Below are 24,871 nucleotides of genomic sequence, written 5' to 3'. Positions count from 1 at the left end.
TTTATGTTAAATAACCCAAATATGCGATAAAACGCTAACTAACCCTATACTGGACCATTCAATGTTGTCAGAGAAAATGGCGGGAGCAAAAACGGGCTTTGGTCTATGCAGATCTCTGGCCTCTGATTGGTCAGTGATGCGGATTGCGCAATATCCATGGAGGGGTCAATTACAGGGACCAGGACAAGCGTGTCCTGTGGCCTGTCCCGAGATTATATTACTGCTACATCAACACATGCACAATGATTATTATTAATGGTTGTTGGACAGACAGTTTTTGGAAAAACATTACATTAAAAACAAGTACTCTTCTTCTTTGTCCTTTCCTTTCCCATTCGGGGTCGCCACAGCGTCCCATCTTTTTCAATCCAAGCTTATCTTATGCATCTTCCTCTCGAACGCCAACTGCCCTCATGTCTTCCGTCACAACATCCATCAACCTTCACTTCGTGACGTTACACAAAGAAAACGAGAGAAACAACTCGTAAATCAAGCCTCGCCTTCTTCTTTTCCTTCATACAGCGGTTCACAAACGGGTATACAGATACAGATACAAATTCTGCACACAAGTGTGATAGGTAACACGAAAATAGGAAACTGTCAATGACGAATTCGTCTTTGGGTTATAATATATTATATTATGTGGCTTCTCGGTCTTCCCCTGACTCCGGAAAGATCTCGCGCTAATATCGATGGTTTCTCCGTCGATATGCATGGAAATACCATTGAAATACCCCTCGCTGAAATACTTGAAGCCCTGCTGTCTGCTCTTCAACGATATTTCACGATTCGGCAAGAATACGAGTGAAAAATCAGATGGTAAATCGGACAATTTCGCTCTCGTCTTTTCTTCCTGCAACGCCATTTTTGCTAATTGTTTGTCTGAGGTTAGCAAGCGTGGGGTGACGTAACTTCAGGAGGGGTGGTTCAGTGCCCTGTACGGAGGGGTCAATTAGCCCATGTCCCCAATCTTTGAATGGTCATAGCTTTTTTATTTGAGCGTTTGAGATTATTTAAGTAATACTTGAAATGGTTTTCAAAGCTCTTTCCAATGATAGCGGAGTTTTTTTCAGTTTCATGAGTTTGAATAGGTGACGGACCTCTATATGCACAAGTAATGATTATTAATTAGTAAAAACATTTATTTGTTATCAATAAATTGGAAGTTCGGTTCAATTGACTTACCTGCTACTTGTTTAGCTAACTATTTAGCTAGCAATTGAACTCACACGAAGTTAATTACAACACACGGACACCTGGTAACTTATTTAGTGACCTGGAAGATGATCAGATGAAATCCCTTTCAATGTAAAAGTTATTACTTATTGCATTAACGCACCAGGTGACTGAGATGTGAACTGGTTAGACTGATGCTAATGCTTTCTTTTCCGAAATATTTGATTCAAACAAGCAAATACATTACATACTTATTACTGACAGGTTCCGGTGTGACAGCCACACCTGTGACACTTTTCAGCACGGGGGAGTGCTGAGACAGTCACACCGGCTCGCTGAAGAACACAAGGATTGCGGTTGAGCTACATAATTTTATGTTCGAACTTAACGCGAGTACAGTAGATGTACAGTCTTTTTTTATTATTATTATTTTACTCAATACGTTTGAAAACAGATACCCAACTGCATTTTCTACTATGTCAAAATAGCCCCCCTGTCCCCCACCACTACTAATTAAAGCACAAGGTAGTTGTTTAGACAAAATCCACTAAGATGGGCACTTTTGCGACTTCTGCATATTAAAATCTTTACGGAATGAAAACAACAAAATACGTATTAATTGATTAATTAATTGTAACAAATGTTCTCAAGATCGTTACTTTGCAACATTTATTATTATTTGGGATTTATGAAGGGCAGCAAAATACGTTTGATTGGGCCCCACTCCCTACTTGGCTCGTGTCGAAAGTCTGCTGAGATATGTTCCATCGGTTTCTGAAGGAAGACCAACTCCTTGTAAAACAGATGGGGAAATGTTGAGCGACATCAAACCAACCTAAAAGTGATGGAAGGTTGTTTTTAGAAAGATGAATGCTTTTGTTTTGAATGATTTCCTTCCACTGACGTCACTCCCGGAAGTTTTTGTTTCCTCGTCTGTCAGCTCTCAAGGTGCGAGAGTCCAACCTTATCTCATTGTTTTCATCTCAAATACGTGGCTTTTATCAATAATAAATGACATTCCCATCGCTGACACCTGACCTCTAATCGAGGACAGCGTTTTGACACGGTTAGTAAGTCCTGTGCTCCAAAGGAATGGTTGCCTTTGCTCAATGCTATAGAGGTAGCCAGACTAAGTTAGCATAACGTTAGCTAGGCTGTTATGATCTTATCCGAATGCCCCGTTCTTACCTAAATATTTGTCGATCCCTGTCTTCTCATAAAACTTCCAATTTTCAGCAGGCCGCGTATCTCGTGAATGCAAGTGAAAACGTTTACCCCAGCATCTCACGTAAGCAAGCTTTTAACGTAGGTAATTGATATTCTGAATTAGTTTTTGTTGACGTACCGAAGATGCAAGTTGATCATCGCCCCTGGTTTCAATCAACTTTGGCCTCCATTATTATTATTATGAGACATTTGGGACTCTTTAGCCTGTAATATTCCCAATTATGAGAATGATTGATAGAATAAGCGTTTCATGGAAGTAGCGTTTAAGTCAAATTCCAAAGAAATGTGATGAGTTTGTTTTTTTTTTTAACTATGTTTACTTATGTGTGATACTACTGTGAGTGCCTTGCTGATTTACGTTTTCCTAAGTGATTTCTCAACTTCCAGTTCAGTTGCGTTAAACATTCATATTAAGTGGAAACCTAACTTGTGGTGGACATCAGACTTGTGTGTAATAATTGTACTGTAATGCGCTCATAGGTGGTGGTGGTGTGATGCATTTCGATCACTTTATTCCAATCTGAGGTAACGAATGCACATTAACTGCTATCGACTACAACTCCCACTTAGTTACTCCACACACAACACTCCCTGACTCAAACAGAGATTCAGTCTTAAATGTTCCTTAAATGACCCTTTGCTCTTGAATGTCTGATAATCCCACAAGTTAGCAATATTACAATTCAGTTCACCCTGAGAAACTGTAGAAAGCAGTTGCTGAAATATCTCATCCGAGTATAAGGCTGGGCAGTTTCACCTTTAATTAAAATAATTTCTCCCCCGAAATAAAAGATTCGTGGATTTGATGACTTTAATTGTCATACCAACACTAATTCATACATGATATACCATCTCAAAGATTGGCAAAACCAATGTGAAGATTTTTGAAATATGTAAGGAATAAGAAATTGTGATAAAATAAGAGGATAAAAATTGTATTGTAATTGTGTGCAAAGGTGAAATTGTAGCAAGGTTATAGATGTATCAAAACTACTGTTACAACAAAACTGTCAATTAACATAAAAGGTGCTGCCGCCAAGCAAAATTATCATTTGTCTCTCAACAAATATTAATAATAGAAATAACGATTTTGCTCTCCAGATACAGGCTGGGTAGGTTTGTTAGTTTAACAAACATTTCTGGGCATGGAAGAAAATGAAAAAGGCCTTTCTATAGCATGAGACATGCATGCCTTTTTACATTTTACAATGTCAACCAGACACGAAAACCCTCTGTAATGGGGCACTTAGAGATAGAGAGGTAAGTCTTGCCTATATTATTTAGCTGTGGCCTATAGGAAGTTTATTTCATTTTGTTATGAACTTTCAGAAGCTCTTATAGGCAAGTCACAACACGCGAAAAAAGCAATATACTGTGACTTGATGGGAATAATTTCTCAGAAATGTATAATCTATTTGTATAAGTATTGTACAAATTGTATATAGTTTATCACAACAGCTGCTGCGACTGTTGAAGTGGCTCAGTGTGTGGATAAATTACTGTTTGCAACGTACAGACAGATACTCCAATGTTCAACGCAATCGACTCCATGAATGCCTTCCACTGAGCTTCTTTCTTGTTATATGTAAAGCAGTGTGAAATAATTCCAATAAATTGTCTCTTTTGAGGACACCCACTTTAGTTTCAACAGCCTTAACTCTCTAGTGGACTGCTTGTTGGTTATTGTTTGATGCTGTAAACACTAACCAATTCCAAATGATTGATGAAACGGTGCCACTTAAGTAATCGAGCTTCTCTTTATTTGCCACCGAGCCATTCACTGAAACAGCGAGGATCAGAAGGCTACTAAAGGCCTGAAGAGTTTATTATTTAGTTTTAAAAGGTCTCCAAAAATCAAGCTATTGATGAATTACTCAGCCTTAGCTTAGTGGTTCTGTAATCTCAATTTAGATAAAACAAAGGAGCTTTAACTTTTGTAGTTCAGTTGTTGCTTGATCGTAATAAAACAATCTGTGTTCTTTGCATTTGGTATTCCAAAAAAATATTACAAGCATATGGGAATTGATAAGTATGCTTTCTGTTACAGCATTTGCTTATGAAGCACATGCGCAGTGAAATATCAGTACAATTCTCCCAGTGAAAGTCAAGATGATTTTTTTTTTTTTTAAAGGAATTTGTGCATTTTAATTTCACAGGTCTCCTATCTGGTTCATAGTAGGCCTGTGCAGCCATGGAACACTTGGCAGTGGATGATGACATCTGCATCCTTAAACACGAGACAGCCTACACTGCTGCTGGAGAGAGCCCTGTATCAGTTTGTGCTGGCGATGAATCTGTAGCTTCTCATTTCGCCCTCGTCACAGCCTATGAGGACATTAAAAAGCGACTCAGAGAGACTGAGCGAGATAATACTTTCCTAAGGAAACGAGTCAAGCAGCTGGAGGACAAGGTATGGTTAGCGGTACAGTATACTGAAATGCTATTTTAAAGTTAAGGTTGAAAAGGGTTGGAACATATCTGCTTAATTTCCAGAAAGTTTCCACAAGAAGTTAAAATGTGGAATTTGTAAAATACTTATGTAAAATGTACACGTTTATTTTTCGTTTTATGAATTCAATGCCTTCATGAAGTCACAATTTAGTTTCAGATTTTTTAATAGATTTTTTTCAGAGGAATAAAGGGGTTAATATTGAGTTAAATATTACTTAGCGACTTGACCTCCAGAAAGTTTCCACAAGAAGTTAAAATGTGGAATTTGTAAAATACTTATGTAAAATGTACACGTTTATTTTTCGTTCTATGAATTCAATGGCTTCATGAAGTCACACTTAATTTAGTTTCAGATTTTTTAATAGATTTTTTCCAGAGGAATAAAAGGGTTAATATTGAGTTAAATATTACTTAGCGACTTGACCCGACCTATTAAAAAAAAAATTAAAAAATGCAACCCCATTCAACACCACCGCCAAAGTCCCATTCAAAATGTTAGATGAAAAGAGCACATCCTCCTCCCAAAATAATCCTTTTTCTCACAAATATAAGCATTTTCCTCAAGATGGTATCTGATTGATGAGTACATCTACCTCTCTGTTCTGAGAGTCTGGATTCAAATCCGGCCTCCTCCTGTGTGGAGTTTTGCATATTCTCCCTGTGCCTGCGTGGGTTTTCTCCAGGTAGTCCAGTTTCTACCCACATTCCAAAAACATGCACATATTTAAGGCACTAAATTGTCTGTAGGTGCAAATGAGTGTGAATGGTTGTTAGATTATATGTGCCCTGCGATTGGCTGGCGACCAGTTCACGTTGTACCTTGCCTCTCGCCTGAAGATGGTTGGGATTGGCTCCAGCATGCCCACGACCCTAGTAAGGATAAGCAATATGGAAAATTGAGTATTCCAATTTGGAATGTTCCATTAATTTTTTTCATCTTAGTTCTGCTGTTCATTGTCATATCTACTTTGAATTTAAGCAGTATCAATGTAAATAAGTTGTTGTGGAACTTGAGCAATATTGTCACTCAGCCTATTTTTGATCACCCTTGCATCACTGTTCTAGCTCTTCCGACCTGAGCCTTCAGAGGGTCCCCAATATGTGAACAAGGCCTTCAGCGCATATCGAGGTATCTACATTGAAAAGGAGGACCTGCAGCTGGAGCTTAACAAACTGGTGTGTTTTACTGTTTAAAGCCCGGGTGTCATCCCTATAAACATTCTAAAATAGATATCGTAATGAAAAATACATATAACAGTATTCACTTCAATGTCTATATGGCAAAAAAAAAGAGTGAGCGGAGAGCGCGTCATCCATGCACAAAGTTGCGCAATTGAGTGTCCCTCAACATCCAAGTTGTCGCTATATTAGTCGTGTCATCTGTCCTTGATGTCATCGTCACTTCCGGCGTTGAAAATGCGCAGTGCCTGCTACTACGGAAGCCGAACAACAGAGATATTCGCATTTGTCCGACGCCCCTTCTGACACCGAAGTTCTTTTCGAAAAGGACAACACCACACAACCAAGTGAAGTTACCGGGGCAATATTACACTTTTGTTTCGAGCCCTCAGGGCAATATTACACTATTGTTTTGAGCCATATTCAGATGATATGCCATCACAGCCAAACCGCATCCCATCTGATCAACTTCCGCGGCGGAGATGAGCCATCGCGGCTCATCGCAGCCGGCCAGTGTGGCTTATGACGGAGCCGAGCGGTGCCGCTTTGTGTTTACAGTCAAGCCGGCGCGCTTCATGCTCGCACACGACTGAGTAATGCATTCTCGGCTGGGTTCTTCAGAGCCGCCCCCATGGCAAAGCCCTACGCGCAGCCTTTGCAGAAGCTGTGACCGCTGAATGCAGCGCCTCAGCCGGTGTGGCTGAGTTTCGGCGCCCGTGGTGGCGTATAAGGAGGAGGTGGAGCCTAGCTATGTTGTTTTTAGGGGTATGTTCAAAGTTGCCGCAGTACTCGATGAACACTATCGAGACATTGTTGGATTGGCGACGCGCACATCGACACATTTCATATGCGGATCTTTTGCTACGTTATGAGAGAGACCGATTACGTGGTCTGCCCCAAACAATTTTTTTTTTGGGAGCTGTATGCACACCTACCTGCTATGTGGAACCCACGAAGCTCTCGTCCTCTGCACCCGTGCAATCCATTTTTCACAACAAACAGGGTCTCTTTCAAACTTATGAAGTATAATTCCATTCTTGCGAGTGTTCAAGCAATGTCCAGCAATGCAATGAGCCGGCATTTTGGCTAACATGAAGGAACAACAAGCTAACTTCCCGGAGGTAAAACTAATGGAAACAAACGAGTCCACTAGGGGCCGCCTCTGTCCTGTACGTCACTCCCTGCTTCTTCTAGAAAACAAATCCCTCGAGAGGATTTTCATGGCGGGAGTTACAAAATGCTGTATATGTCATAATCATGTTTTGTGGTGAAAAAACACATGGGACCACATTGGGTGTGGGTTTTTCATTAATATACCAAAAATCATCCGTTTGACGACACTTGACCTTTAAAGACAACCAGTTTAAATGTGTTTCAATTCCAGGATGTACGTAGCTCTGTATAGTTCTTTTTAATCTTGTGTATTTTCTCAAATATTTGTTTGGGCCAACACCATTGCTTATTATATATATATATATATATATATATATATATATATATATATATATATATATTCAGGGGTTCATAGAGAACAGTAATTGTTAATAATTCTGTTTGATAAATGAGTTTGTAGTTTGAAACCTTGTTTTCTTGTAAGATCAAACATTTTTGCTCAATTATTTTGGTAGCTCTTTAGAGTCTCTACATTATAGAGTGGGTACAGAAAGTATTCAGACCCCCTTAAAAAAATTTCAGTCTTTGTTATATTGCACGCATTTTCTAAAATAATTGTTCATTTTTTCATTACTGTGTACACAGCAGTGCATATTAACAGAATAAAATGTAATTGTAATTTGCAGATTTATTAAAAAAGAAAAACTGAAATATCACAGAGCCATAAGTAAGTATTCAGACGCTTTGCTCAGTATTTAGGAGAAGTACCCTTTTTAGCTAATACAGCCATGAGTCTTTTCGGAATGAGGTTTTTCACACCTGGATATAGGGATCCTCTGCCATTCCGCCCTATAGATCCTCTTCAGTTCTGTCAGCTTAGATTGTGAATGTTGGTGGACAACCATTTTCAAATTTATCCAAAGATGCTCAATTGGATTTAGGTCAAGGCTCTGGTTGGGCCATTCAAGAACATTGAGGGAGTTGTTCTGGAGCCACTCCTTAATTATTTTAGTTGTGTGCTTGAGGTCATTGTCAAGTTGGATGTTGAATCGTCAGCCAAGTCTGAGGTCCTGAGCAATCCGGATAAGGTTTTCATCCAGGATATCCCGGTATTTGGTTGCACTCGCCTTTCCTTCAATTGTGACCAGTTGTCCTGTTCCTGTAGTTGAAAAACACCCCCACAGCATGATGCTACCGCCACTATGCTTCACTGTCGGGACTTTGTTGGACAGGTGATGAGCAGTCCCTGGTTTTGTCCACACATACTTCTTGGAATTTAGGCCAAAAGTTCTATCTTAGTCTCATCAGACCCGAGTATCTATTCCTCACCATCTGAGAGTCCTTCAGGTGCCATTCGGCCTTTCATCTCTTGCACTGAGGAAAGGCATCCACGAGGCCACTACCATAAAGCAACGACTGGTGGAGGGATGCAGTGATGGTTGACTTTCTTGAACTGTCTCCTATCTCCTGACTCCATCTCTGGTGCTCAGCCACAGTGATTTTGGGGTTGTTTTTTGCCTCTTTTACCAAGATTATTCTCCCACGATTAAGTTTAATCAAGGAAGGACTCTGTTCACCACAAACGTCTTCCATTTTAGGATTTTGGAGGCCACTGTGCTCTTGGGAACTTGTAAGTGCAGACGACATTTTTTTTGTAACCTTGGCCAGCTGCGCTTTGCCACAATTCTCTCTGTGCTCTTCAGGCAATTCTTTTGACCTCGCGATTCTCATTTGTGCTGACATACATTGTAGGAGCTGAAGGTTCAGAACCATCTCAAAGTTGATCTGAAGAAATGAACACCACCCTAATTATGCGTATGACTGTCACTGCAAAGAGTCAGAATATTTAGTGATTTCAGTTTTTCTTTTTTCATGAATTGCGAATATTTTAACAACCCTGACTTTCCTCCACTCTCACACCAGTCCCTAAAACTTTAGATCTTTTTTTCCTATAGTTTTTCCATTTCTACTTTGAGTCTTGAAGTCGACAACATATCCAAAACACAACACTTTGCAAATCCATTGCACAGGTGGCCACTGTGACTTGACTGGGGTGATGTTTGCTGCATTGCTATAAGTCAGTGGTTCCCAAAGTCAACCTGGGCCCGGACCCCCAGTGAGTAGTTCAAAAAGCTCCCAGACCCCCAACCTCAACCTTTGCCAATTATGTAGTGCTGGACACAGCTATCGCATTCTGGTACAAAGAAATACTCAATTTTAGTGGCTCACGTGCTCTTGCTTTTTATTTTTGCACAATAAATCAAAACGTAGTTCAACACTGGAAAGGGCAATTCTCACATCATGACTAGCTTCCAGACGATTTCGTTTTTTCATCTTCACATCACGGACCCCCTGGAAAGACGTTTTTCACCCCGTGGTGGTCCGTGGACCCCACTTTGGGAACCACTGCTATAATTATATCCTGTCTCTAAAATTCTCCTCTGCCTGTGTTTCATTGTCTCTTCAGAAAAAAGAGAAGTGTGAGAGTGAGAGGCTGCTGACAGAGCAGCTTCAAAGCAAAGAGCTGGAACTGCTTCAGCTCAGGACAGAGATGGATACCAGTCAAGGTTTGTCAGGCAAAACCTTGAATGCTGTAATTTGTGCAGTTAAAACATTTGAAAAACTGTAGAGCATTAAGTTATAGTCATTTGTTGACCGAGTGTTTGGGTCCAACAAGTTAGCTTTTTGGCTGTTTGTTTTTCCTTAATATTGTTTTCGAATGCCACAAGAAAACAATATAAATAAATACTAATTAAATATGTGATGGTCATAGAACTGACTGTTATTTTTAATTCTGCTGACCATTTGATCAAGCGATAGTTAGATACATAATGGTCAATGACTCTTTCTGCTGACTTGAATGACTCCAAAACCGCTGTCTGTGTTCAGCTTTGGGATGGCGACTTCCAGTGTATTTTTGTGTTGGTATTGCAAATCAGTGTCTTGTCTCAATTTCCTGTTTGACAGATTTAAAGAGGAATCCAAAATGAGCCCAAATATCAGATTTAAAAGTAATGTTGCTCACTTCAAGCTGCTGCTTGTTTTGTTGTTGTTTGTTTGCAAAGCCGCTTCCGATCTTATAATGCGGGTTACGCAAAAAGTGCCTCTAATCGTGAATCGATTCTTAGGGTTTTGTGTATCCAAATTGAATTGTGGGTGGCAAAAATTGCATTGCATCAAATTCATATTTTACTCCCCCCGAATGATGGTTATGAAACCTAAAATGTTTTATAACATTCTCGTAATGTTTTATTAATAATCTATCTTTGATGAAAGGTTGTGTATTGATTCTAAGAAATATTCTCCTCCCATCAGTTTACGAGAAAAAAATAATTTAAAAATTTGAGGTTAACTGGTGCTCCAGAATTGATTCTCTTTGACCTGAGAGCTTCCAACGTGCTGCTACTTATTTTTTGGATGTATTAAAATGTGCTCAAATTTTTTTTTGCAGTGATGAAGAGCTTGAACAGTCCTATGGAGTGTGTTAGTGCTGAGCAAAAGATCCATAAACTTCGGGAGGAGCTGGAAAGGATGACACTAGAAAACAGCAGACAACTGAAAATGAGTGGGGTAAGAGAGTAATGGGTGAAAGATAAAGGCTGTGTGGAGAGAATAATAGTGAAAAGTGTGGTGGCGTGGAAGTGCAAAACAGCATAACAAATTGTGAAACACATTTCAGAAAACAAATTAACAAAACCCAAAACGCTTACATTACAGAAAACAAATTAACGAAAACTGAGACAAGTTTACAATTCACAAAACAAATGACAACAAATTATACCATTTTGTAAAAGTGTTTTCAGTTTTTATTCATCTGTTTTCCGAGTTGTAAAAGTGTTTCGGCTTTTGTTAATTTGTTTTCTGAAATGTGAAAGTGCTTGGGCTTTTGTTCATTAGTTTTCTATGTAAAAGGGCTTCACAATTTGTTATATTGTTGTGCACATCTGGGTCACCATAGAGAGAAGAACAGGGGAAAAAAACGGATGTGCAAAGAAAGTTTTAACTGAAAATCCCAATTGGAGTGCTGGACTAAAAAAATTACAGAGACAATAGAAGCATTTTGACTGGGCTAAAGAAGCAAGATTAAGTTAAAATGATTTATTTTTTTCAATGTTACACAAGTCTGCGCTCAATAGAGAGTAGACCTTTGGTATTGTTGTAAAGAATGAATGAAAACGACTCTCTAACTTGGCTTTATTTTAGGGGGAACTACATGGCCTGAATGGAGAAAACTTAGTACGAATGTGCGATGACAAGTTCACTATTAGGTATGGTATTTTAAGCATGATTATTATAATGATTAGTACATCTGGCAGTTGATAGAATGAGCAAACAATTGTAAATATTTCTTTCAAAGAATCAAGTTTCATTGTTTTGATTTAACCCAAACTGTAAATGAGAAATTGACGTTCTCGTTTGACTTACCCGGCTCATAAAAAGGATATAATTCAATATTAAGCATTTTGTTTTACAACGCAGTTAAGATAATATGAAAATTTTATCAACATTGTCCTGGTCTATATTGAATGAAAACAAAATTAGGAAGCACTTTGGAAATAGTGGTGAGCATATCTGCCTCACAGCCGTGAGGTCTGGGTTTGCACTTGAATTTGAATATCCCTCTGTGGTTTGCATGTGCTCTTAATGTATTTTCTGTGTAACCACATCACAAAAAAATACCTTGTAGATTATTTGGGGGGTTTTTTGTCAGTATGTGCCCTGCAATGGATGGATGGTTTCAAAAAAATATCGATTTCTGTAATCACTTGCATGCTTATGCTTTAGTCTTATCAAGCTTAAACCATAGTAGGTTCCTTTACAGCACAGTCAGTTAGTGTGAGAAGTGAAAGAGAGAACATATTTTGTTTGAACTGGCATGTCACTAGCTAAACATTTATTATGGGTTTCAGTTATCCTCTATGGCCACTAGAGGGCTGTGAAACCTAAAACGTAGATGCATGTAGAAAATGGCAGAGTACATTATTCACTTGACTTCATTGAAAGTTAACATGACCTCCCCCTTTAAATATGTGGCAATGCGAATTTCTCTCCAGCTATTTTTCTCTGATAAGTGCTTGTAAATTGGCATCACTCTATTTCCTGAATACATTTGTACGCATGTTGTTCCGAGAGCCAGCAAATTTCATATATATATTTTTTTTAAACAGAGCTTTTGTTTCTTCACACTTATCTTTATTATGAGTGCAGTTTCTGGCTGGTGTTTTAGGTAAAGAGAACGTGTTAATTAGATTTGCATCTTTGTGTGAAATGTAGGTAGGACAGATTGGTTGTGTTGGTGGTATCAAAAACCATATTTTGAAGCCTGCTTGGAAGGCAGATTGTAGTACCTGGTGTCTTGTATTCACCTCATTACTCAACTGTTCTTTGTCAAAAATTAATTGCTCATGCACATGAGCAATGCATTTTCTCCTGTATCCTGTTGTATACAGTATGCCTTGCTAATTTGATGCTAATCAACACCAAAATTTGATGCTAATCAACACCAAAAGAGCTTCACATTACAAACCCCATTGCATCTGGCTACTCAGCGCACACCCGGTGTTGCTCTCAGGACAACCTGATGTTTTGAAAATCCGCATCGAAAAGATATTGTGTACTTTTCACAAGAGCACAAACACTTCAAAACATTGATTAAATTAAGGTGTAATTGTTGGAATCGGTTCAGAATGGTACTTACAAACAATTAACCAGTTATAGCCAGCTATGTGCAAGATGATCATCCATCCATCCATTTTCTTCACCGCTTATCCTCACAAGGGTGGCAGGGCGTTCTGGAGCCTATCCCAGCTGTCAACGGGCATGAGTCGGGGGTACACCCTGAACTGGTTGCCAGCCAATCACAGGACACATAGAGACAGACAGCCGCACTCACAATCACACCTAGGAGCAATTTAGAGTGTCCAATTAATGTTGCATGTTTTTGGAATGTGGGAGGAAACCGGAGTGCCCGGAGGAAACCCACACAGGCACGGGGAGAACATGCATACTCCACACAGGCGGGTCTGAGATTGAACCCGGGACCACAGAACTGTGAGTCCAACGCTTTACCATCTGAGACACCGTGCCACACAAGATGATAGATTTTAGCCAATTCTAGCAATGTGTCGATTCTGTGAACTCGTTACAATGTTAAAATTTAATGTTCTGTGCATGCAGGGAGAGGAGCATGCAGCAGGTATATGAGGATTTATTTTCAGAGATGACTCATCTGCGTTCAGGGCTGAGACGCCAAACAAGCCTGATTCAGAAGCTGAAACCACTGAACAGTGAGAGAAGACAAGGTGAGGTGTGTTTGCGTGTGTGTGTTTGCGTGTGTGTGTGTGTGTGTGTGTGGTGTGTGTGTGTGTGTGTGTGTGTTTGCATGTGTTTGTGTGTAAAGCAAAGCAAATTTCAGAAGCAGCTTTATTTGCCGAGTGTGTAAAAACACAAGGAAGTTTTCTCTGGCAGTCGGTGCTGGCCTGGTATCACATTCAGAACAACATCGTAACAAAGAACAAGAGACATTTTTGTTTATAGGAACTATTCCTGATAAGAGTCACAGATGTGCAAGATGCAAAGTCTTCTTCATTTAGAACTATTCTAAAATTGATTGGAGGCCAGTGTAAAGACTTTAGAATTGGAGTTATATGCTCTAACCGCTTTGTTCTGGTCACAACCCAGGCTGCAGCGTTTTGAACACGCTGGAGCTGTTTAATGCTCTTTTTGGGGAGCCGAGTCTGATCATTACAATAGAAAAGTCTACTAAGGTTAGCTGTATGTACATTATGGATGACTGAGCTTTTTTTTTTTTTTTTTGTATTCAGAATTGCTCACGTGTGCAGCCTTCAAATACAGTTACCGTCTTCCCGTTTAAAATAAACAGCAATTCTGATTCAGGTCGCAGGCAACGTTTTACTGGATACATAATGGATAATAACACAATAGTAATCATACAGGCAAGATTTTTGGATCCACTACTAATATTTCAAACAAAAACGATAAAATACATTTGCACTTTCCATCACTGAACTTCGTGCCTTTTCTAATTTGTATAGTTCCAAAATATGGTATAATGAGGAACATTATGAATTATACAATGAGTGACTGGCTGTTTCTCCATATTTAATTCTAAATAGTTCAATTAAGTTGTATTGATGCATCTGACATTTTTATAACTTGGTGGATCTTATTTGGCATCAGCTTCATGTTAGCATTGAGTATGATCACCTCTATCAAAACCATTATTACATCTGAGTAAAAAAGTGGTAGTTTGAGCAGTTTCTCTTAAGAGTGCTTCTTATAAAAAAAAAGTGCAAATTTCTTTTCCCGCTGCTTCTTCTTGTGGCTTGTATAAGGGTGTGAGAAGATTATGGATAATACCAAAGTACACCCAACAGTTTTGATAAAGGACATGCTAATATAGTTTTCTTGCTCTCAAGTGTACCCTTGGAGAAATTGCCTTTCTTGTCTACTCCCGAGATGTATCAGAACAGGAGACCAGGAAGTGAAAATTACAACGGAATATGGAAAGAATATAAAGCAATGCCCATTTATTTCACTGAATAAGAGGGTAATCCTGTAACTTTGATGGAGCCAGAGGGAAATGGGAAAAGCAGGAGTGGCAAACAAAGCCATTTAAAATAGCGAGGAGGGGATACGGGCTATGTAATATAATCATCTTCTTTTGGAATCACTTTTATTCAAATTCTTGACTCTGGAGACCATCATGAAGGCAGGAATAGATGGATGATGTGTAGATGAAGAGACAATGAATAAAGGCAGAAGAGTCATATTAAACGTGATTCACTAGTGATGGTGTTGTATTTGCAATCTACGTAACACGTCAATACACAAACCACAATTTCATTTTTCATTTAGGTTTTACATCTACAACTGGAAATAGTCTCTGTCTGCAGTCAGTCACAGTTGCAACACAAATAGGCCACACTGTATATATCTTTGCTTGGAATACTGGCAACGCAGTATATCACCGCAGCCTTGATTTCCAAATTTGACATCAAAGGCTACAGTACTATAAAATATGTTTCAGGTTGGTCTCTCTAATTATATGTTTTTCTTCCTTCAAAATGAGGATAATGTCAGAAAATGTTGGAAAGTCACTGACACTGAGAGAAGCATTTTCATTCATGGGTAAACCAGCCACAACATGATGATTGTTGGGCAGTAGAATTACGTCCAATATAAAAATTGTACAGTAGTTTTCAAAATTATAGCAGTCCTATGTTACTAACCAGATTAATCCATGTTTTCAGTATATTTTTATTGGTACATGACAAACAAGTTACAAGTAGGTGCAGTGCATTCTCATAACACCAACAAGACCCAACATTTATGACACAGACACTCTTTAGGCTTTGTGATTGGGCACTTTTTTGAAAGTGGTGGGTTTAAAAAAAATATTGCAACGTGGCATTCAATCAAAGAGTTGATCAATTTTGTGAAAAAAAAAAAAAAAAAATCAGTTGGCCCCTATTTAAGGATGAAGCCAGTATCTGTTGAACATGCATTCTTTAAAAGCCTGAGAAAAATGGGTCATTCAACACATTTTTCAGAAGAACAGCGTACTTTGGTTAAAGGTTTCATTTAAAGAGGGGAAACTTAATAAAGAGGTTAAAAAAATTATAGGCTGTTCAGCTAAAATGATCTTTAAGGCCTCAAAATGGAGAGGAAAACCAGACGCGTGGCAGAAAACAAGACAATCATCAAAATGGACTGCAGAATAACCAGAATGGCAAAGCCTCAGCCAATGATCAGCTCGAGGATGACCAAAGACAATCTGGAGTTACCTGTAAATACTGTGACAGTGAGAAGACGTCGGTGTGAAGCTGATCTTTTTTACAAGAATCCCCCGTAAAGTCCCTCTATTAAAAAAAATGCATGTGCAAAAAAAAAGCTATAATTTTCCAAACAACATATCAACTGGCCTAAAGTTAAATGGAAGAGCATTTTGTGGACTGATTAGAGTTAAGTTGTTCTTTTTGGTCCAGAGGCTGCAGACAGTTTTTGAGACAACCCCCAAACTCTGAATTCAAGCCAAAGTACACAGTGAAGACAGTGAAGCATGGTAGTGCAAGCATCATGATATGGGCATGTTTCTCCTACAATGGTGTTCCATCTATTTGTCACATACCAGGCATCGTGGATCGGTTTGCATGTGTCAAAATACTTGAAGTCATGTTGCCTTATTGTGAAGAGGACATGCTATTGACATGGGTGTTTCAAAAAGACAATGACTCCAAACAGACTAGTAAATATGCAAAGTCTTCATCAGTGCTTAATTCCCATGGGTTTGAATGTGAGTGTAAATGGCTCTTTGTTTGGGCCTTGCAGTTGCCTGTCCTCTTACTCATAGCCGGCTGGGATTTATAATCATAAAAATGAGCACCATACTTTTGGCAATGTTAAATGATTGACTGTTATTTCCATCCCCGGGCTTTGTTCTTATCATACAGAAAACTGTGGGAAAATTATGCCTCTCAAGTTTTTTATTTTGTCTTAATATTAATTCCAACAGCTTGATGCTTTGTGGAAAAAGTTACTTGAGTCATGAAACTTGGGAAAACTGAGTCTGCTTTTGCACACTCTGCAACCAGTATATGTCAGCGAGGATGCACTTTGAACTATGAAAGCTGTTGGAGAAAAATGACTTAAAAGTAACATTTTATGCAATGAACTCAATGAAATGACCAGCCCTACAGTAAAGTCAAAATCAAATTACTTTGAATTGCTTTATTCCCAGCAATGTACTGACCAAAGTGTTGCTCAGACCAGACTTTGCGTGGGGAACTTCTCTGCTTTCTTCTTCTCTGCTGGGGAAATAAAATCAGTCTGTGGTACAATAATAGTTTAAAAAAAAGTGATTTTTGTCAAATTACATGACACACTTAGCATTCAAAAGCCACATTTCCTCAGTGGTATAGTTGACTTGTGTAGAGTATGGTAGGTTTGAATGACGAACCCTGATTTGAATCCCAATTTCCACTGCATGGTACAGTACAAAGGTTGTGTTAGCAATGCAGATTTACTTTTATTCTACAAACCCAATTCCAGTGAAGTTGGGTCTTTAAACAAATGAAAATACAATACAATGATTTGCAAATCATGTTCAACCTATGTTTAATTGAATACTCTACAAAGACAAGATATTTAATGTTCAAACTGGAAAAACTTGGTTTCTAGCAAATAATCATTGACTTGTAATTTTATGGCTGCAAGACATTCTAAAAATGCAGGGACAGCGTCATGTTTACCACCGTGTTACATCATTTGTACATATAACAACTTTCAATACACATTTGAGAATTGAGGACACATTGTTGAAGCTTTGTACATGGAATTCTTTCCCATTCTTGCTTGATGTACAGATTCAGCTGTTCAACACTCTGGGGTCTCTGTTGTATTTTAGGCTTCATGATGCACTAGACCAGACATGTCCAAAGTCCGGCCCCCGGGCCAATTGCAGCCCGTGGACAAATTTTTACCGGCCCGCGGCCTCTATCATGAAATCAATAATATGCGGCCCGCCAGCACTGTTGACCACAGTATAAAATACATGTGTACAAAAAGCTATTTTTCATTTCACCAGAAGATGGCAGTAGCCCTGTGGCCGCACTCTGGCCGCCGTGACCCTTGACCTTGCGTGATCGTTTCAGCCCAGCCCATTTCTAACATGGCGTCTGTAAACAAAAAAAGGAAAGTTGACTGCGAGGGCCGCTGCTTCCAGGACAAGTGGAAATTTGAGTATTTTTTCACTGAAATACGAAACAACTGTGTCTGCCTAATTTGCCAAGAGACTGTGGCTTTTTTCAAGGAATTCAACATCAAGAGGCACTACCAGACGAAACATGCTAGCTACGACAAGCTAACAAAACGCGGTGAAAAAGTGAAGCAACTGGAAGCTGTTTTAACGGCACAGCAAAGCTTTTTCACAAGAGTCCGTGAGTCAAATGAAAATGCCACAAAGGCAAGCTACGAAGTGGCAACGCTGATTGCAAAGCGCTGCAAACCTTTCACTGAGGGTGAATTTATTAAAGACTGTGTAATGAAAATGGTTGAGAAAATTTGTCCCGCGAAGAAGCAAGAGTTTGCCAATATTTGCCTGGCTCGTAATACTGTGGTACGGAGAATTGAAGACGTTTCATTAGATATTAAGAGACAGTTAGAGGCAAAAGGAACTGAGTTTGACTTTTTCTCGTTAGCGTGCGATGAAAGCACGGATGCGTCCGACACCGCTCAGTTACTGATCTTTTTAAGAGGAGTGGACAATGACATGAACGTGAGTGAAGAGCTTCTGGACCTCCAGAGTCTGAAGGGCCAAACAAGAGGAACGGATTTATTTGTTTCTGTTTGTTCCACCGTAGATGACATGAAACTACAGTGGAATAAAGTCACCGGGATTATTACGGACGGCGCACCTGCCATGGCTGGCGAGCGGAGTGGATTATCAAGCCTTGTCTGTAACAAAGTCAGCGAAGAAGGAGGCAGCGCTATTAAACTCCACTGTATTATTCATCAAGAAGTTCTCTGTGCCAAATATATGAAATATGATAATGTTATGAAACCGGTGATGAAGACTATTAATTATATTCGCTCCAAAGCGCTGTGCCACCGCCAGTTTCAACAGTTTCTTCTCGACATCCAGGCTGAATACGGAGATGTTTTGTATCACACCGACGTAAGGTGGCTCAGTCGGGGGTCTGCGCTGCAGCGCTTCTTCTCTCTCAGGGAGGAAATTGGACAATTCTTGACTAAAAAGGGACAACCCATGCCACAATTAAATGATCCTGTTTGGCTGGCTGATTTGGGATTTTTAGTTGACATAACGCGACATCTGAATGCGCTGAACACAAGCCTTCAAGGGCAAAATGCAGTGGTAAGCCAACTGTATTCACACATCAAAGCCTTTCGGACCAAGCTGCTACTTTTCCAAAGACACCTGTCACAGGCGCAGCCCAATACCGCACATTTCCCGTCGCTGCAGGAAATTGTGACCAGTTTCCCACAGATCAATATCAGTGCGCAAATGACAAAGTATGCAGCAGACATCTCATCTCTGGTTGAGGAGTTTCAGCAGCGCTTTCGGGACTTTGCAGCTGTTGAAAAGGAGATCACGCTTTTTTCCTCTCCTTTCTCCGTGGACCCTGATGACGCTCCTGACCACCTGCAACTGGAGCTCATTGAGCTGCAGTGTGACGCCGAGCATCGCAGTCGGCACCAACAGCTCCCTCTTGTCAACTTCTACCGCCAGCTGGATGAAGGCAGGTTCCAAGCAATTCGGACATTTGCTAAGAAAATGCTGAGCTTGTTTGGCTCCACATACATGTGCGAGAAGACATTCTCCGTTATGAACATTAACAAGAGCCGCATGAGGACGAGACTGAGTGACTCTCACCTGCGTGACGTCTTGCGCATCAAAACCACTGCTCTTGAGCCAGACATGGACTACATTACTGCACTCAAGATCCCAGTATCACCCTTCACATTAGTGCAGGCAAGACCTTTGTTAAGTCCTCTGAGTTGAATAAATTCTTAAATCTCAGTTAATTAATTTTTTTGTGATGGTCAAAATCACAGTTTGAATATGCAGTGATCATTGTTTTGTTTTCAGCACTTTTCCTACAGTGAGCATATAATAGTGAATAATATGTAATGTTTCACATGAACTTAGATATCCTTTATAGTTTTCTTAATTTTTTGTGGTTTGTGATTTCGGTAAAAACCTAAATGTAAAAAAAAATGTAAAAGTAAAAGTATGCCATTTGTAATTAAATTAAAAAAAATCCCAAAAAGTTAATTTGTATTTAATGTTAATGGTTCAAAGAATGTCAGGCTAAATAGTCGGCCCCCACACATTTTCACCTTACCAAATCTGGCCCTCTTTGCAAAAAGTTTGGACACCCCTGCACTAGACACTTTCAATGGGAGACGGCTCTGGACTGCAGGCAGGGCAGTCTAGTACCGGCACTCTTTTCCGATGAAGACACGTGCAGAATGTGGTTTGGCATTGTCTTGCTGAAAAAAACCAGGGTCATCCACAAAAAAGAGTTTCTTGGATCCTAACATGTTTCGCCAAACCCTGTATGTACCTTTCACCATAAATGATGCCTTCACAGATCTGTGAGTTATTGATATCCATATCCATATCATTGCCACTAACGCACCTCCACACAATCACAGTTGATGGCTTTTTAACTTTGTGTCCATAAGAGTCCGAATTGTTCTTTTCCTCTTTGGCCCAGAAAACACAACGTCCACAATTTCCAAAAACAATTTGAAATGTAGAATCGTGGAACCACAGAAGACTTTTACACTTTGAATCAGTGCATCTTAGTCAAGGATGCTCCTTTTATGTGTGTGTGTGTGTGTGTGTGTGTGTGTGTGTGTGTGTGTGTGTGTGTGTGTGTGTGTGTATATATATATATATATATATATATATATATATATGTATATATATATATGTATGTGTGGTATAGCCATAAAATTACAAGTTGACTACATGCTATAAACAGTTTATCAGTTTGAACATTAAAGATCTTGTCTTTGTAGTGTATTCAATTAAACATAATTTGTAAATCATTGTAGTTTTTAACGCAACTTCCCAACTTCATTGAAATTGGATTTGTATATACATAGAAATACCCCTAACAGTTGAACCTTTCAATGAATTGTGTGTCCATTATCTACCTTGCGTCAACCACACTATGAATTACAATTAATGTACAATAGTGACCTGAACTTCACTCTTTGGGTAATCAGACGACAAGTTTCCCTTTCTCTGTTTCTTTCTCCCACAACAGTTCCAATTCAGTGTCTGGAAGAGATTGAGACAAATCACCATGAGGTTCTGCAGGGACGAGTACATCGACCGCCCAGTGCACCACCTCTGCCCTCTTGTTCTGGCCGCCCCTGTCCCCCAGTTGGTGGGCCGACCAGCACCCAGTTACCGGACATCTTGAGAGAAGACTGTTGGTATAATGGTCCATGGCCAACAGAGCAGTGCTCTGGAGAGGCCTTAATTGGGAATGAGACATTTTCTGTCATTTTGCCCCCACCTCCGCTTAACCAGGCCTCCATAGATGATAGTTCTAGGTCCTTCCCCAGTCCCCCCAAACCTAGTGAAGCGCTTTTCTGGGAGGGACACTCAGCCGGGTCAAATTCATCATCCTTGATTGGAAACTGCAGCCCAAGGAGCCCTCCCAGTACAGAATGGATCAAACCCTTTTGAGGGGAACCTCAGTACAAAGACTGACTTTTGAAAGCCTGCCACATAGCTAGCACCTAATCTGCCTTAAATTAATAATGCCAGCCCCCTGTGGGCTGTCCTGGATTGGACCTGAAAGTTGTGGGAACCAGATGAAAGCCAGAAGAGGCTTTTCGAGGTAAAGACTCAAGATCCATTGCATACGTCACTGATGACCAGATACCACCTTGCAGAGACAATGCATATGAGGGACCACAAAAAGATGCAGTTTGTCCAATGTACAGTTGATATATAAAGTCCACACTCTCCTGTTCAAATGCTAGGTTTTTGTTATTAAAACAAAATAGATCAAAATGAAATATTTTCAAAACTTTCATTAATGGGACCTAAAACCTCGATAGCTCAATTGGGGACAAATGAAACTGTTTAGAGAGGGGAGCAAAAATAAATGGAGGTAATGTGGTTGCACTAGATTGATCTGATTGGTTGACATGTCAACTTCACCACTTTACAATGACAATTAGAGACTTTTAATCGCCATACACCTGTTTTTCATTAACAACATGGAAATTGTGCTAAAATCAACAGGTGGTCAGTCAGCGCAGTGGTGCTTCAAGCATATGGACATATTTTACTAAAACTGAGGGTGATTGCAAGGTCACTTACAAAATATGGTAGTCTATCCTCAAATATAATAAAAGCACCAGTGCGATTAACACCCACCTGAAAGGGCAACTGCTAACACTTTGTTCCAAACAGCCTAAATTCTCACATTAACTAACATCAACAAACACCCTCCTGGAACTTTGAAAAGACAGAGAATATACAGGAGCATCTGCTTAGATGATGAAATGATGACAAGCGGTGGTTGAGCAGCAAGGTTTTTATTGTGCAAATGAACAGTTAATGTTGGCCAAAAAAAAAAAAAAAAAAAACCTAAAACAAAACATTCAGCTTGTGTTTCACACAAGCATACATCCCGCAGACACACGCTGGCAGATTCCTCTTCCTTCTTCCAGTCACCTGACATCCTAAGTCTCTCATTCATCTAATCACAAATCACACTCAGACACCTCCAATCCCTCACTGTCTAAATGTATCTCACTCGATCAAGAATCCACCTAAAACGGTCGGTGGAAGGGTACTTACAACACATTATTGCAAAGCATTCCCCCCTCCTGTGTGTGTGTGTTTTAATTATAGCCCTGTTGTGTGAATTGGTGTTGGGCATTTACCATTTTTGTCTCTCTGCGAATCACTTGGTATATGAATGTGATTGGATGAGCTCGTCGGGGGTGGGGCGACTGTACACAAAGACAGCAGTATGTCTATGGTGGAGTGCATGATCTTATATTTGGAGGCTAAAGGCAAACAGTTGCATAAATAGCTAATTGGCCATTTAAAGCGTATACATGACATCATCGATTAGTCGTCGTCAGCTCGGCTTTCATCAACTTCGTGTTGACTACAAAAAAATCGGAAATCATTCAACCCCTACTGTGTACGCCCTCTTGTAACTGAGAATGTGGCTGTTCTGGCTCAACCAATCACATTTTAACTCATTTTGAATAGGAGTCAGCACACACCTGCCAACATTTAAAGTGCCACTGATTAACCCCAATTAAAGCTTTGATGTTCAAGTGGGCTTTTCCTGACATTTTTGTAGCCACATAGTACAGCATAAGTTATTTTCTACAAAGAGCTTCCACTGAATAAGAGGGCTACAAACATAATGGTACAAAAGAATTCCATGGTTTTAAAAATATCAAAGAACCAGCACCACTTGGAGAAAACATACTATTGTGCAACATGACCCAGATTTGGACAGCCCTCCAAAATTGCTGCAAAGATCAGAAAAAAAATGGCCTGGGTGGCTGCCAAGAGGCCAACAGCTACTTAGAAGGAACTGCAGGAATATATGGCAAGTTCTGGGTTCTTTAGTACATTGGAGAATCAATCTCCTGTAATCATCATGTGGTTGGGTTGTAGGGTAGGGTGGCAAGAAGGAATTCTTTCATTCTGTGCACACTTTTTTTGAACCAAATCTTCAGTTTATTTTTGCCTTCACTCTCCAGACTTCTTTAAATTGAATTGTACATGTTATAGGACTCAATAATGGTGTAAAAATTAATCTAATTTTAGGCAAAAAAAAAAAAAAACAACCGGCATTTTGAACGGGTGTGCAGGTGTTTTATAGCCACGGTATATGCGTGCCTTTATACATAGTTTGACTTCTCTGCATTCATATATCGGTATCAGTCTGTGCCTGTTAGCAAAGCGGTGTGGTCATCCCTGCCCTTGTATGCAAGCATCATATCATTAAAAATTGAATTACTCACAAGAGCCTCTGTCATCGGGGCCACAGATCCTGCAGAGTACAAGAACATGAGTCCTGTTGCTTGCTCCATATCCTCTGCGCCTCCTATGTATGTTTAATCTCCATTCAATCCAATAGCTTCATCATCGTTTGGCGGTGTTTAGGAATGAGGCTTTGATGTGTTTGTATTTGTGCAGTGATGGCGATAGTCTAAATTTCTGACTACATGAAGTAGTGAACATTTTGGTCTGTAGATGCATGTATATGGGCATATTTGCAAGTTGTTTTGGTAACTATTTTATGGGATATCATCTGTCACGTCTGATATTGGAATCTTGAAGATTACAGGAAAAGGAAATATTGAATACTCAAATATTGATAAACACCAAATTTCCCCATCACAGAAATGACCTCATTACATGTTTTGTGTTTACACCCATTCTGGCATTACTACTGAAAGACGCTGATTAAATTAGTGTAAGCTGTGTATTTAATTATCTGACAGACGCACGCTGTGTGTTGGTAGTTATATCAGGAGCTTTTGAATCACGGTGTAATTACACCTTGTACTCTGCTCGATGTATATTTATGATGTTTAGCATTATGAGGGATGTTTGTCCAATTTTTTTAAATGTTAAACAACAGAAGGATTCTTAACTCCACAGATGGAACAATAATGTACCGTGTTCTGTAAATGAAATGTCTATGGTGGGTTACTACATTTTTACACTAACACCTGAGTTCTGTTTATGTCTGCTTGGTTTTAATATCTACTGTAAAGGAAAGACAATTAAAGTGAAGAAATGTGAGCAGGGTCTTGGGGATAAGGTGAAAAGGCTAGTCTTTGAAAAGATTTGTCATTTTTCTATATAAACTTTTTTTTCCATTTTTTTTTTTTTTTACAGCAGCAGTTTCCTACTTCTGCAAAAAATTTCAAAAAATGCAAATGTACAGTAGATACCTATTTTAGATCTTAATGCACTTAAGACTGTAAATACAATCAACTAAAGAAATAAATTTACTGAAAATTTGCACCTCTTTTAACAAAATGGGTAAAATTGGAAGCAGCTAGTTTACAACTAAAACCTTTTTCTGAACCACTTCTTACAAAGGTCACAGGAGTGCTTATCCCTATCCCAACTCGCTTCAGCAGGAGGCGGGGGACACTCTGAACTGGTTGCCAGCTT

General features: G+C 39.5%; 1 protein-coding gene across 6 annotated transcripts; it reads left to right on the top strand.

The window, feature by feature from the left end:
* Positions 1-1,588: 1,588 nt before the first annotated feature.
* azi2 (5-azacytidine induced 2) lies at positions 1,589-24,830 on the top strand. 6 transcript variants are annotated; one of them, XM_061821314.1, is made up of 10 exons: positions 2,101-2,242; positions 2,884-2,928; positions 4,560-4,813; positions 5,920-6,030; positions 9,614-9,713; positions 10,598-10,716; positions 11,350-11,415; positions 13,100-13,197; positions 13,324-13,448; positions 20,964-24,830. In XM_061821314.1, the coding sequence occupies exons 3-10, from the start codon at positions 4,595-4,597 to the stop codon at positions 21,389-21,391; spliced, it is 1,266 nt and encodes a 421-aa protein (XP_061677298.1). In that variant the 5' UTR covers positions 2,101-2,242; positions 2,884-2,928; positions 4,560-4,594; the 3' UTR covers positions 21,392-24,830. The 6 variants fall into 6 exon arrangements, with proteins under 6 accessions (XP_061677300.1, XP_061677299.1, XP_061677302.1 ...); XM_061821316.1 differs by lacking the exons at positions 2,101-2,242; positions 2,884-2,928 and adding an exon at positions 1,589-1,701; XM_061821315.1 differs by lacking the exon at positions 2,884-2,928 and having other exon boundaries at positions 1,986-2,124.
* Positions 24,831-24,871: the final 41 nt, after the last annotated feature.

Source organism: Syngnathoides biaculeatus, chromosome 5 (assembly GCF_019802595.1).
Source record: "Syngnathoides biaculeatus isolate LvHL_M chromosome 5, ASM1980259v1, whole genome shotgun sequence".
NCBI lineage: Eukaryota > Metazoa > Chordata > Actinopteri > Syngnathiformes > Syngnathidae > Syngnathoides > Syngnathoides biaculeatus.
The sequence above is the reverse complement of the archived record's forward strand: the minus strand, read 5'-3'. Positions and strand labels throughout refer to the sequence as shown.